At 34.2% G+C, this 11,739-nt stretch overlaps 5 protein-coding genes across 6 annotated transcripts in view; 3 read left to right on the top strand and 2 right to left on the bottom strand.

Annotated features, from left to right (window-relative positions):
• Positions 3,349 to 5,894, bottom strand: LOC104757018. Its single transcript, XM_010479709.2, has 2 exons — positions 5,561 to 5,894; positions 3,349 to 3,961 (listed from the first exon to the last, which is right to left on the bottom strand). The coding sequence occupies exons 1-2, from the start codon at positions 5,826 to 5,828 to the stop codon at positions 3,507 to 3,509; spliced, it is 723 nt and encodes a 240-aa protein (XP_010478011.1). The 5' UTR covers positions 5,829 to 5,894; the 3' UTR covers positions 3,349 to 3,506.
• On the bottom strand, positions 4,029 to 4,838 carry LOC104757017. Its single transcript, XM_010479708.1, has one exon. It carries the CDS (start codon positions 4,822 to 4,824, stop codon positions 4,102 to 4,104), a length of 723 nt encoding a protein of 240 aa, XP_010478010.1. The 5' UTR covers positions 4,825 to 4,838; the 3' UTR covers positions 4,029 to 4,101.
• Positions 7,395 to 9,730, top strand: LOC104757016 (uncharacterized protein At1g24485-like). Of its 2 annotated transcripts, none has more exons than XM_010479707.1 (5): positions 7,395 to 7,476; positions 7,610 to 8,135; positions 8,444 to 9,075; positions 9,352 to 9,501; positions 9,627 to 9,730. In XM_010479707.1, exons 1-5 carry the CDS (start codon positions 7,395 to 7,397, stop codon positions 9,704 to 9,706), a joined length of 1,470 nt encoding a protein of 489 aa, XP_010478009.1. In that variant the 3' UTR covers positions 9,707 to 9,730. The 2 variants fall into 2 exon arrangements, with proteins under 2 accessions (XP_010478009.1, XP_010478008.1); XM_010479706.1 differs by having other exon boundaries at positions 9,349 to 9,501.
• LOC104757015 (ALBINO3-like protein 1, chloroplastic) overlaps positions 10,931 to 11,739 on the top strand; it is a 6,563-nt gene continuing 5,754 nt past the window's right edge. Inside the window, exon 1 of the mRNA XM_019239484.1 lies at positions 10,931 to 11,076. The gene's annotated coding sequence lies outside the window, so the exon portion shown is untranslated. The remainder of the gene's footprint in view (positions 11,077 to 11,739) is intronic.
• Positions 11,000 to 11,739, top strand: LOC104759442 (ALBINO3-like protein 1, chloroplastic; the record flags this gene model as incomplete). The annotated part of the gene is made up of 3 exons (XM_010482368.2): positions 11,000 to 11,436; positions 11,518 to 11,628; positions 11,728 to 11,739. Coding segments are annotated over exons 1-3 (483 nt in total), but the record flags the coding sequence as incomplete, so codon positions are not given.

Here is an 11,739-nt window from a genome sequence, read left to right as displayed (position 1 = left end):
GATGACGAACAACAAATCCCCGTGAACTCTTGCTCTCCTTCTCAACGATGGCAATGACAACAACATGAGGAAGACGGTGATGATGGTGAACTACGACGTTGAGAGAGACTTAGGATTAGGGTTCACAAACTCTCTTCTCTCGACAAAATAAGGACGGCGATATGAGTGCATCCACCCTTACACCATAAACCCTTTGTCGTTTTAACTATGGTTAACTTGGGCTATTAATGGGCTAAAACTTCAAATAGCCCACCAATTAAAAATAGAGATGTTACAATAAGCCCAAATTTAACATGGTATCAGAGCCCAAGGTTTAAGTTCTGGTAGACCTAGAAAAGTGGATACGGACATGCCTCTTATTAACCCAAGTAACGGAGCATAGTCATGGATTTTAACTGTTTTAAAGAGATAAAATTAGTTTATAGTGGAACCAAAAAAAATTGTATTCTCAAAGAAGAGTTTTGAACTCATAATTAACGAGAATTAATCATTATAGACAATAAATTAGATATAATGCTTGTTAGGGATGATCTATGGTTGCATGTTTTCTGTATATATTATAAATTAAGGTATTAAGAGAAAATATTTGATGTTGAGCGAGGACAAACCACAAAGAAAGATCATGTGGTGATTTGTAGGATCGTTCCACAAGTATTTAAAATCTTCTGAACTGACCGTCATATAAGGAGGACCCACGACCTAGAGAGGATGTAGGGCCCACTAAAAGTTGACAAACGAGACGTTATGGATTGTTTGTTTGATTATTGTTGTGCACTTTTTTTTACTTGTGTGTATAACTTGTAGATGAAATGATTGCTTCACGAATTATATGTAATAATATTTACGCATTTGTTTTATATTTATATATAAAAAAAAAAGAGATGATCGTAGAATCATGAGAAGGAAAAAATAATGATGAAGGGTTTCGTTTTGGTGGTTTTTGTTGGTTTATTGTTTTTGTTATTGGTAGATTTGATGTTGGATAATTTTCTGATATTTGTTTGGTTGAGTTTATGGTAATTTATTTATGAACTGAACTTGACTTTTGGTGGTTAGTTTGTGTTGGAATTTTTTGTTGGTTTATTGTTTTTGTTATTGGTAGATTTGATGTTGGATAATTTTCTGATATTTGTTTGGTTGAGTTTATGGTAATTTATTTATGAATTGAACTTGACTTTTGGTGGTTAGTTTGTGTTGGAATTGGTATGTTTTACGAGTATATATGATAATTAATTAATTAACTGAAAAATGGGTGCCATCGTTTCATGTGTTGCCAAACAATTAAGTAAAAAAGTTTTCTCGTGATTCTCTTTCTGAGTTATGAATTATGTTTTAAACTAAAAAAAAAAATTTGATACTCATTTCAATAACTAATTTGGATTTTAATTTAGTATATATATATATATATATATATATACTAGATAATAACCCGTACTGGTAGCGCGGAGAATTTTTTTTTTTGTTATTTATTAATATTATGTTTATGTTGTATCATTCATTTACATGTTATATAATAGAGTACTATATGGTGAATTTTGATTTATATTAAACTACTAATAGATAGGTCTAGAAACTACTACTGATACCCGTATTGAACCTGTTTTTCGGTTTGTATCCGTCTCGAAAAAAGGTACCCGCAGCTTTAGGATCGAGTGAAGGGTATAATAATTATATTATCCATGAATAATGATAGAGTATCGGATATTAATTAATTTTTGAGCGTCTCGTTACCCGTCTTATTACCCGTTTTATTACCCGACTCATAAATATACGTTAATATTTTGTTGAATAATGTTACCAGCGTGAGAAAATATTTATGTAAATTTGGATTTGTTTATTACAAAATAATAGTAGAAAATATATTAATTATATACATTTTATAAAATCATGAATTTAATTTACTTAAGGTCATACTCTGATTTCGACCCGTAGTTGGTACTACTATTTTGGTTTGGTACAATATCAAATTCGTTAATTATACATTAGGTAAAGCCAAAAAAATCTAACAAAACATGTATTATCCATGATTTGGTATTACAAATTGATGTGATCGTGTTTAGAGATCTTAATATACCAAAATTACAAATTGAAGTTATTGGTATAACATGTTGTATATTAATTTTATAGGTGAAAATTACAATTAGGTTATGTATATTATCAATATTATACACTTAGTATTGTTTTTTTTTGGACAAAGACACTTAGTATTGTTTTTTTTTTTGTACACCCACTTAGTATTGTTTATATAGTGAATATTGTGTATAAGCAATTAAGTTTTAGCCAATTAAATAGTTTATTATTATTTTCTAAGATTTATGAAACAATAAATAGAGTTTTATTATTTTGTAAACAAATCTAAATTTTTCTTTTGTTATTTATTAGAATAATTAAAATATAATAGCATTTTCGTAATATATTACATCAGAACTGGTTAAATTTTTAATAACATAGCTTAAATAAGTATATAGATATATTTTAAAAATATAAACAATGTTGTATCCTAATTTTAATATATATTTGTTATTATTAAATAATTTAGATATGTAAAAATATTTAATCTTAGTTTTATAAATAAATTTAAGTTTTATAATTTTCTAAATAGTTTGTTATTGTTTCCTAAAATTTCTGAAACAATAAATAGAATTTATTTAATTATTTTACTACATAATTTCAAAATAATTTTATTATTATTTTATTAAATAATTTCGAAATTATTTTATTAATGGTTTCTTGTAATCTAATAAATTAATAATTACTATTTTTTTAGATAATCATTTTCAGGTTACAACAAATTACTTTAAGATTCTGTTATTATATTTTGTATTAAAATACAGTGGCATTTTGTGTAATATTTTATATGGAGTAGGGTTATTTGTTTAAAGGGTTGCTTAAATAAGTATATAAATATATATATTAACAATGAATATTTGAAATATATATACTTGATAGGTAAATAAATAGGAAAAAATATATATGTAATATTAAACTCTCCATCCTCCAATGACATCCACACATTGTTAATAAATGGACAATGGTTGGTCGTTGCAAGAAAAAAATAAAGGAAAAAAGAAGCTACAATTGTTTAGGTGGTTTTAGAAATTTACTTAATTAATTAAGGATGATGGAGATGCATGCACAATTTAGTTGAGTAGTATCACACGAATGGAGTGAGAGAAATATGCAATGAAGTTTGCCTCTTTCTCGAAAGATCCGATTCTCTTTGCTAAATCCAATTTTGTAAAACGTTTTAAATTTGTAAAATAGCCAAGCAAAGCGTATACACTATAACCTCTCGTTGTGTTTTAACTCCAATTATTCGTAACGTTCGGATATACATCATATCAACTAGCTAGTACTAAACAACCTCTCGTTTTGGCATAAGGTTTGGCCTATTCATATATAATCATGCATTTCTACGAACGGTAAAAAAACTTATTTAAAACACAATTTTTCCATTAAAATCGATGGGACATAACAATAGATTATTTTAGCACGAAGATAAAAAATCATGACCGGACTATGATTGATGAATCCCTTTTCTTCCTAAACACAACCTCCGTATCCAACCCGAAGCCGTCAACATTTCGGACATGAACCACCTCCGATCGTCGGAATAGCCTCATCAATGCCTCCACACTGTACAGATCATTCGCCGAATACTTATCCGAGCGTGTAGAGAGGGCCACGTGTAAAACACATAAACCTCCTGGTCTCAGTGTCCGTTCGATCTCTCCAACGAACTTGTCCGGGTAAAGCGCATGATCGAACACGTTAGAGAATTCAAAGTCGAAAGTCTCAGCATCGAACGGTTGATGATGAAAGTCTCCTTTGATCACCAACGGTGGATACGGCACCAGATCCATTCCCACCGACTCGGTTACGCCCACACGTATCAGGGCCTCCACTTCTTGCCCGACTCGAGCTCCGATGCAGAGACATTTAGAAGCGTTGGATAAGAGACCTTGACGTTTCAGNAGGTTTGGCCTATTCATATATAATCATGCATTTCTACGAACGGTAAAAAAACTTATTTAAAACACAATTTTTCCATTAAAATCGATGGGACATAACAATAGATTATTTTAGCACGAAGATAAAAAATCATGACCGGACTATGATTGATGAATCCCTTTTCTTCCTAAACACAACCTCCGTATCCAACCCGAAGCCGTCAACATTTCGGACATGAACCACCTCCGATCGTCGGAATAGCCTCATCAATGCCTCCACACTGTACAGATCATTCGCCGAATACTTATCCGAGCGTGTAGAGAGAGCCACGTGTAAAACACATAAACCTCCTGGTCTCAGTGTCCGTTCGATCTCTCCAACGAACTTGTCCGGGTAAAGCGCATGATCGAACACGTTAGAGAATTCAAAGTCGAAAGTCTCAGCATCGAACGGTTGATGATGAAAGTCTCCTTTGATCACCAACGGTGGATACGGCACCAGATCCATTCCCACCGACTCGGTTACGCCCACACGTATCAGGGCCTCCACTTCTTGCCCGACTCGAGCTCCGATGCAGAGACATTTAGAAGCGTTGGATAAGAGACCTTGCCGTTTCAGATCTTGGAAGAATTTTGAGAACACTTTGATCTTACGGTCCCAGTCTCGTGTCATCCATAGTGTACGTAGCCTAGGGTTAAGCGTCTTGTTGAGCTGTCGTTGGATGTAGTAGTCGTATGATGTGTAACCGGGTCGGATCCTGATGAGGTCTTTTTCGGGTCTACGTAGTTGTACTATAGAGAAGAAGAAGATGAGAGGCAGACTAAGGAAGATAGACACCAAGATGTATTTCAGAATCGGCTTTGGTTGCTTCATTCCCCCGAATAAGAAATCGCAAAAACAAACCTCTCTCTCTCTCTCTCTCTCTCTCTCTTTACATGAGCAAATGATAATGGAGGGAAGAGAGAGGTGTCCTAGAAGGCAAGGCAAATTGAGAATATCTGAGCTAATGTAAACGCGACACTTGTCTAATGGTAATGAATCTAATGATTGCTTATGTGAAGACTATTGAAACTTAATTAACAAATAATCTTAAGTTAAAATGAATAGTTATAATTATAAAGTGTGTGTAGGCAGCTTTTAATCTTAACCGTTAATTTGCTTAAGTAGCATGCAGGATGCAGCTCAATTGCTCATTTACTAGAGATTTCCAATTTGGTGTAAACCAAAGTGAGAAAGTGATCATTTCCGTTCTCATCATTTTCAATTATTTTTGATTAATATAATATCTTATTTAGTTAAACGTTCTCGTACATTTTGGAAATTCTTAAATAAAACCAGTTTCTGGCATTTGCTATANGTCTCAGTGTCCGTTCGATCTCTCCAACGAACTTGTCCGGGTAAAGCGCATGATCGAACACGTTAGAGAATTCAAAGTCGAAAGTCTCAGCATCGAACGGTTGATGATGAAAGTCTCCTTTGATCACCAACGGTGGATACGGCACCAGATCCATTCCCACCGACTCGGTTACGCCCACACGTATCAGGGCCTCCACTTCTTGCCCGACTCGAGCTCCGATGCAGAGACATTTAGAAGCGTTGGATAAGAGACCTTGCCGTTTCAGATCTTGGAAGAATTTTGAGAACACTTTGATCTTACGGTCCCAGTCTCGTGTCATCCATAGTGTACGTAGCCTAGGGTTAAGCGTCTTGTTGAGCTGTCGTTGGATGTAGTAGTCGTATGATGTGTAACCGGGTCGGATCCTGATGAGGTCTTTTTCGGGTCTACGTAGTTGTACTATAGAGAAGAAGAAGATGAGAGGCAGACTAAGGAAGATAGACACCAAGATGTATTTCAGAATCGGCTTTGGTTGCTTCATTCCCCCGAATAAGAAATCGCAAACACAAACCTCTCTCTCTCTCTCTCTCTCTCTCTCTTTACATGAGCAAATGATAATGGAGGGAAGAGAGAGGTGTCCTAGAAGGCAAGGCAAATTGAGAATATCTGAGCTAATGTAAACGCGACACTTGTCTAATGGTAATGAATCTAATGATTGCTTATGTGAAGACTATTGAAACTTAATTAACAAATAATCTTAAGTTAAAATGAATAGTTATAATTATAAAGTGTGTGTAGGCAGCTTTTAATCTTAACCGTTAATTTGCTTAAGTAGCATGCAGGATGCAGCTCAATTGCTCATTTACTAGAGATTTCCAATTTGGTGTAAACCAAAGTGAGAAAGTGATCATTTCCGTTCTCATCATTTTCAATTATTTTTGATTAATATAATATCTTATTTAGTTAAACGTTCTCGTACATTTTGGAAATTCTTAAATAAAACCAGTTTCTGGCATTTGCTATACAATATATTAATGCCACAATATATTTCTTGTTGTTCTTTTTTTTTTTGTTCAAAAATTTCTTGTTGTTCATGTCGCTCTCTATATCTAAGGGAGAAGCAAAATTATTTCTACCCAATATATTCATAAAACAGCTTTGTACAATATTTTATGTTAAAAATGAATAGAACAATTCGTTAAAAAAATACTACAAAGATTAGATGTAGAACAAAGAAAATAAGAAAATATGTGAGTGGATGTTAATCAATATCTAACACACACACAAGGAAAAAAAGAAAAAAAGATATAGTTCCAGCCATGTGTAGTTAAAATTAGACAAACGGTTAAACAAGTTTTAAGTTGAAATCAAATATATTAAGCCATTAAGGTTGACTTTTTAATTTAGATTGAAGTACGGATTTGTTATAAATTGCCATTTAGTGCCAATACTGTCAAAAATTACACTCAAAGATGAATTGACAATGTTATTATACTTGCAACTGTTTGTTTTTATACTAGCATAAAAAGCTGCCGAACAAATTATTGTAACTAATTGCCAACGTTGTTGGTTTAGTCGGTACCACATCACGTATGATTGACCCCTTCGACGACGGACAACTCATCGAACGTCTATGGCCTAACGAACTAATTCAACCACTCTATAATCACTTTGAACATTCCTTTACCACTAACAATTGGATTTTAGAACCTGGTCTTACTTTGTTGTCATCGAATTATTTCGTCTACAAAAATGTGCCATTTTGTGTCATTACCTCGATCCACGTTTTGATCATATCAAATATAGATATTGTATCTTTTAAATATGCATAGTGTTTGCTTTCTAAATTAAATTCCGAGGAAAAGACATTTTGGTAACGCAAATAAAAAATTGTCAAGACTATGAAAAATTGAAAAATATTATATTCGGGATTCCGAATTATGTTACTTTCTATTCTAAGCAGAGGAGTATTAGAGCAATTGGAAAGGTTTATGGGGGTTTTTAATGTTTTCCATAGAATCTAGGGGTAAAAAGAATAATACCTTCCACTAATATAGAGCATGCACGTATAAATAAGCGCATGAAAATACACTTTTGTCTCTCGGTTATGGAAGAATCAAACATGGCCCAAGCTTCTTTTATTTGCCTTCTCCTCAGTTTTTCCATCATATTTCCTTCGAATGCAGCCGGTTAGTTATTCAACTTACGTTATACTTCCGATTTTTTTTTTTTTTGGACTATTGGTACGTATTTTCTAGTGTTATGAATTTGAGAAAACCTAAGTAGGTTAGACTGATTGAGTTTGTTGTGGATTGGTTTCAGACATAAGCATAGACTGTGGATCATCAAGTTCTCACGTTGACGCGGACAACAGAACGTGGGTGGGAGACACAGACTTCGTAAACGCCGGTTTGACGTCTAAATATGCACCTTTAATCAAAACGGATGATTCTCTAACCACACTCCGGTATTTTCCTACGGGGGATACCAACTGTTACACCAACATTCCAGTGGATAAAGGTGGGAAAGTGTTAGTTAGGACGAGATTCAACTACGGAGACTACAATAAAGAATCCAAGGCTCCGAGGTTCGATGTCGTTTATGATGGAAAACATAGAGATTCCGTCATCACAACGACATTCGTCGGCGGTACTCGATCGGAAGCGATATTTATTCCTGAGAGCGGGAATACCAGTGTTTGCTTTGTTCGCACGCTTTTGAACGAGCACCCTTTTGTGTCTACCATTGAAGTACGGAGGTTGGACGACTCTATGTATACAGATCTTGGCCCTAAGGAAGGTTTCATCCTCCAGCAAAGGACCGCCTACGGTGCGCAGGAATTAGTAAGGTAAACAATACATGTATGAAAATGATCATACGATTTTAATCTAGCGATTAACATTTTGTTTTATACAATATCGTTCATGGACGATTTATGGGAAAATCAATTATATATCTGGCAAACAAAAATCAATTTTATATATATGGTGCTTGGTAGAGAGACTAATATAACTTCTTTCTTACCTTCTTGATAAGAAAAAATAATGAAAAAAAAAAACAAAAAAAAAACCATTTGCGTGAAGTATATGGTTAATTCCTTGTTAAATTTTTTTGGATATAAGTATATGGGTAATTAGTAAGCTTACATTTATATAGGTCTCCGTTTGATCCTTATGATAGAATGTGGCAGCCGGCAACGGTTGCGGTCACACATCTAAAAAGTTCTGCCATTTCTATCAACACAACAGGGGCTGACAATAGACCACCAGAGATTGTCCTTCGGACATCTTGGTCAAAGAAGGACATGGCTTTCTATGATATAAGCCTACCTTTTTCCGGACTAACATTTTACATTGTCATGTATTTCTCGGAACCGCTAAGCCTTAGTCCCGACCAAAAGCGATCTTTTTACGTTTACTATGACAACAAGCAAGTGGGTCTAAATCTAATTGTGCCACCTTTCGGGGCAGTGATGCAAGCTTCTCTGAGGGGTGTGGTGACGAGTAGGCTTCCTTATCTGACATTTAAAGGTACACCGGACTCAAATTTGGACCCACTCATCAACGCTCTCGAGCTCTATGTCATTAGCAATAGTGGTGGAAACGGGACTAATTCAACAAGCACGAGCGGTGGAAGCAGCCCTAGCACCGGCGGTGGTGGTGGTGGCAGTCCTAGCACCGGCGGTGGTGGTAGCAGCCCAAAGACTGGCGGTAGTGGTGGTGGCAGCCCTAGCACTGGCGGTGGTAGTGGCAGTCCTAGCACTGACGGAGGTGGTGGAGGCAAATCCGGTAATTATTATTCATTTTTACTTTTCAAATTATGGTCTCTTTAGAAAATCAAAAAATTAGAAATTATTTTTCTTTTTACGTGTGCATAAAGGGAAGTTAATTTTGGTTGATCGTGTTTTAAACAATTTTGTAGAGTGGAGAAATAAACCACATTGTCATTTTTAGTTATGATCAATTGTTATCGAATGAATAGTATTCAAATAATTTAATGATTTTCATATGAGATAACTGGTTCGAGTCTACTAATATGTGAAAGTGTTTGTGTGTATGAAGAAGAATCTTCAGGGAAGTCCGAAGAGGAGAAAAGCAGCAACAGCTTAGCATTACCACTTGGTATTTCATTTCCGTCGTTGTTGGTTCTTGCAGCTAGTGGTTGGGGTGCCTGGAACTATTTCATCAAACCCAAGCGCCACCGCGAATCAGAATGTTTGTTTGTTTCCTCCTATTTTTTATTTATTTATTCATTAATAAACCTTATTACTTGATCAAGTATAATTTATTTGCATTTTCTGGTATAGTTTTAATTTAAAACGTTTAATTTATGGTTGCAGTACCGCTCAAACAGAATATAAACGTACAAGTGAATGTGGGAAACAACATGGGGAATGCAACAGTGAATACTGGGCAATGACGAACGACTTCTACAACATCTTGATCCCATCATCACCCTCCTATCCCATGTTTTTTTTTTTTTTTACTTTTCCTAATTTATTGATTGTTAGAAGTATTTTTTCTTTTAATTTGCAAACAAATATTAAAAGAAAAATGTTATTTACTATTTTTAGTATTTTCATCATATGTCTCACATAACTTAATTCATGAGATGTTTATGCTCGCAACAAGTTTTTTTTCCTAATGTTTGGATATCTTTCATAGAGTTGCTCCCAAAAAAAAAATGTGGCACCACTAATTCTGAAGTAAACCACTCGGAGGCCGGAGCAACAATCGTTTTGCATTTTGGTAAGATGAATGACAGCTGAGCAAAATAACGGATCACCAAATAACCGACCGAACCGAACTGAAAAAAACTAAGCTGAAACCGAACCAAAGTTTTTTAATAATTGAATGGTTAGTAAAATCCTATATCCAAACTAATCTAAACCAAACCGAATCACCAATTAAATGATTAACTGAAATATCCGAAAATCTAAAAGATACCAAAATAATATACTTAATATTGTGGAAATATATAAAATAAACTTAAAATATTAATTATTTTTAGATTCAAAACAATTAAATAATTAAAATAATCAATATATTTAAATATTATTATTTTGAATTTACAAAGTTAAATACTATTTTGTAAAATCGAATCAATATTTTCTCTCTTTTTGTATTTTTGTAATTGTATTTTTGGTTGGTTACATTCGGTTACTTTTGGTTATATTAGGTTTATTAGGTTAATTTCAATATAATTTATGTTAGTTATGGTTTGACCAAAAAAAAATTTATGTTAGTTATGGTTACCTATTCAACTAACCGAACCGAAAGAAATCGAATAAAACCAAATCGAACTTTCTAAAATATTCAAATGGTTATTATATTACAATATCCAAACTAACCGAAATCAAACACAATCGAACCGAACTGAAACCGAACGGTTAACAGAATGCGTCACATAAGTGTGATTAATACATTAAGACTAATTAATGATCCTAATATTGGATATTTCTCGGTAGTAAATTCTTTTTGGGATCAAAACTGAAAATTGCGAATTTTTTTGTAAAACATAATATTTCCCCTAAAAAGTGTGATTAAATTGACTCCAAATGGCAAATGCAGTTTGTGTTTTTTTAATTATAAAAAATTATATATATGTATATAAGAAAATCAGAAAAACAAAGTTTTGTTTTGTTCCACTTCTCTCCCAGTCGGTCGCACTGAGACGCGAAGCTAAGAACACAAGTTACATACAACACAACACAACAACAAAATCCAAATCCTTTCTTCTAAACCAAAAACCCTAAAAACTCTCCTACCTTCTTCTTCGTCTCTCTAGAGATGATGATGGCTTCTTCCATATCCCTAAAGCCGACGACGAGCCTTACCCTCCTATCCTCTTTCTCCACAGGCAAAGTCCTCCATTTCCGCCGCTCCCGTATCACCCACTCACCGTCTTCATCGTCCTCGTATCGTTATCGGACTCTCGTAGCTCAATTCGGATTCAGACCAGGTTCGTTCCCTGACCCAGGTGACTCTTTCGATTTCATCAAGGACCATGCTGAGAATCTTCTCTACACGATCGCTGATGCCGCCGTTTCGTCCTCTGAAACCTTTGAATCTGTCGCTGGCACTAATTCTGCCACCAAGAACAGTGATTGGTTCTCTGGTATTGCCAATTACATGGAAACTATTCTCAAGGTATTCAAAAAAGTTTTGTCTTTTTATTTAGAAAGAGTGGATTTTTATGTGCTATATGAATTGATTTGAATTGAATTGCAGGTTTTGAAAGATGGGTTATCAACTGTAAATGTTCCTTATTCATATGGTTTCGCTATCATTCTACTTACTGTGCTTGTGAAGGCTGCTACGTTCCCATTGACGAAAAAACAGGTTTTTACTTTCTTTTTTTTTGTCTTCTATGTAATTGCTAAGCCAAGATATAATTGTTAGTTGTTGTTATTGAAATGGTGGTTTGTTTTTTCTATATAGGTTGAATCTGCT

Source organism: Camelina sativa, chromosome 17 (assembly GCF_000633955.1).
Source record: "Camelina sativa cultivar DH55 chromosome 17, Cs, whole genome shotgun sequence".
Classification (NCBI taxonomy): Eukaryota; Viridiplantae; Streptophyta; class Magnoliopsida; order Brassicales; family Brassicaceae; genus Camelina; species Camelina sativa.
This window is presented reverse-complemented; position numbering and strand designations above follow the sequence as displayed.

Coding starts and splice junctions, on each gene's coding strand:
- LOC104757017 (XM_010479708.1), bottom strand. CDS start 4,824: ATGAAGCAACCAAAGCCGATTCTGAAATACATCTTGGTGTCTATCTTC.
- LOC104757018 (XM_010479709.2), bottom strand. CDS start 5,828: ATGAAGCAACCAAAGCCGATTCTGAAATACATCTTGGTGTCTATCTTC. Junction 3,962..5,560: donor CCAAGATCTGAAACGGCAAG/GTCTCTTATCCA, acceptor TGAAACGTCAAG/GTCTCTTATCCAACGCTTCT.
- LOC104757016 (XM_010479706.1), top strand. CDS start 7,395: ATGGAAGAATCAAACATGGCCCAAGCTTCTTTTATTTGCCTTCTCCTC. Junction 7,477..7,609: donor ATTTCCTTCGAATGCAGCCG/GTTAGTTATTCA, acceptor GATTGGTTTCAG/ACATAAGCATAGACTGTGGA. Junction 9,502..9,626: donor GCGCCACCGCGAATCAGAAT/GTTTGTTTGTTT, acceptor TTATGGTTGCAG/TACCGCTCAAACAGAATATA.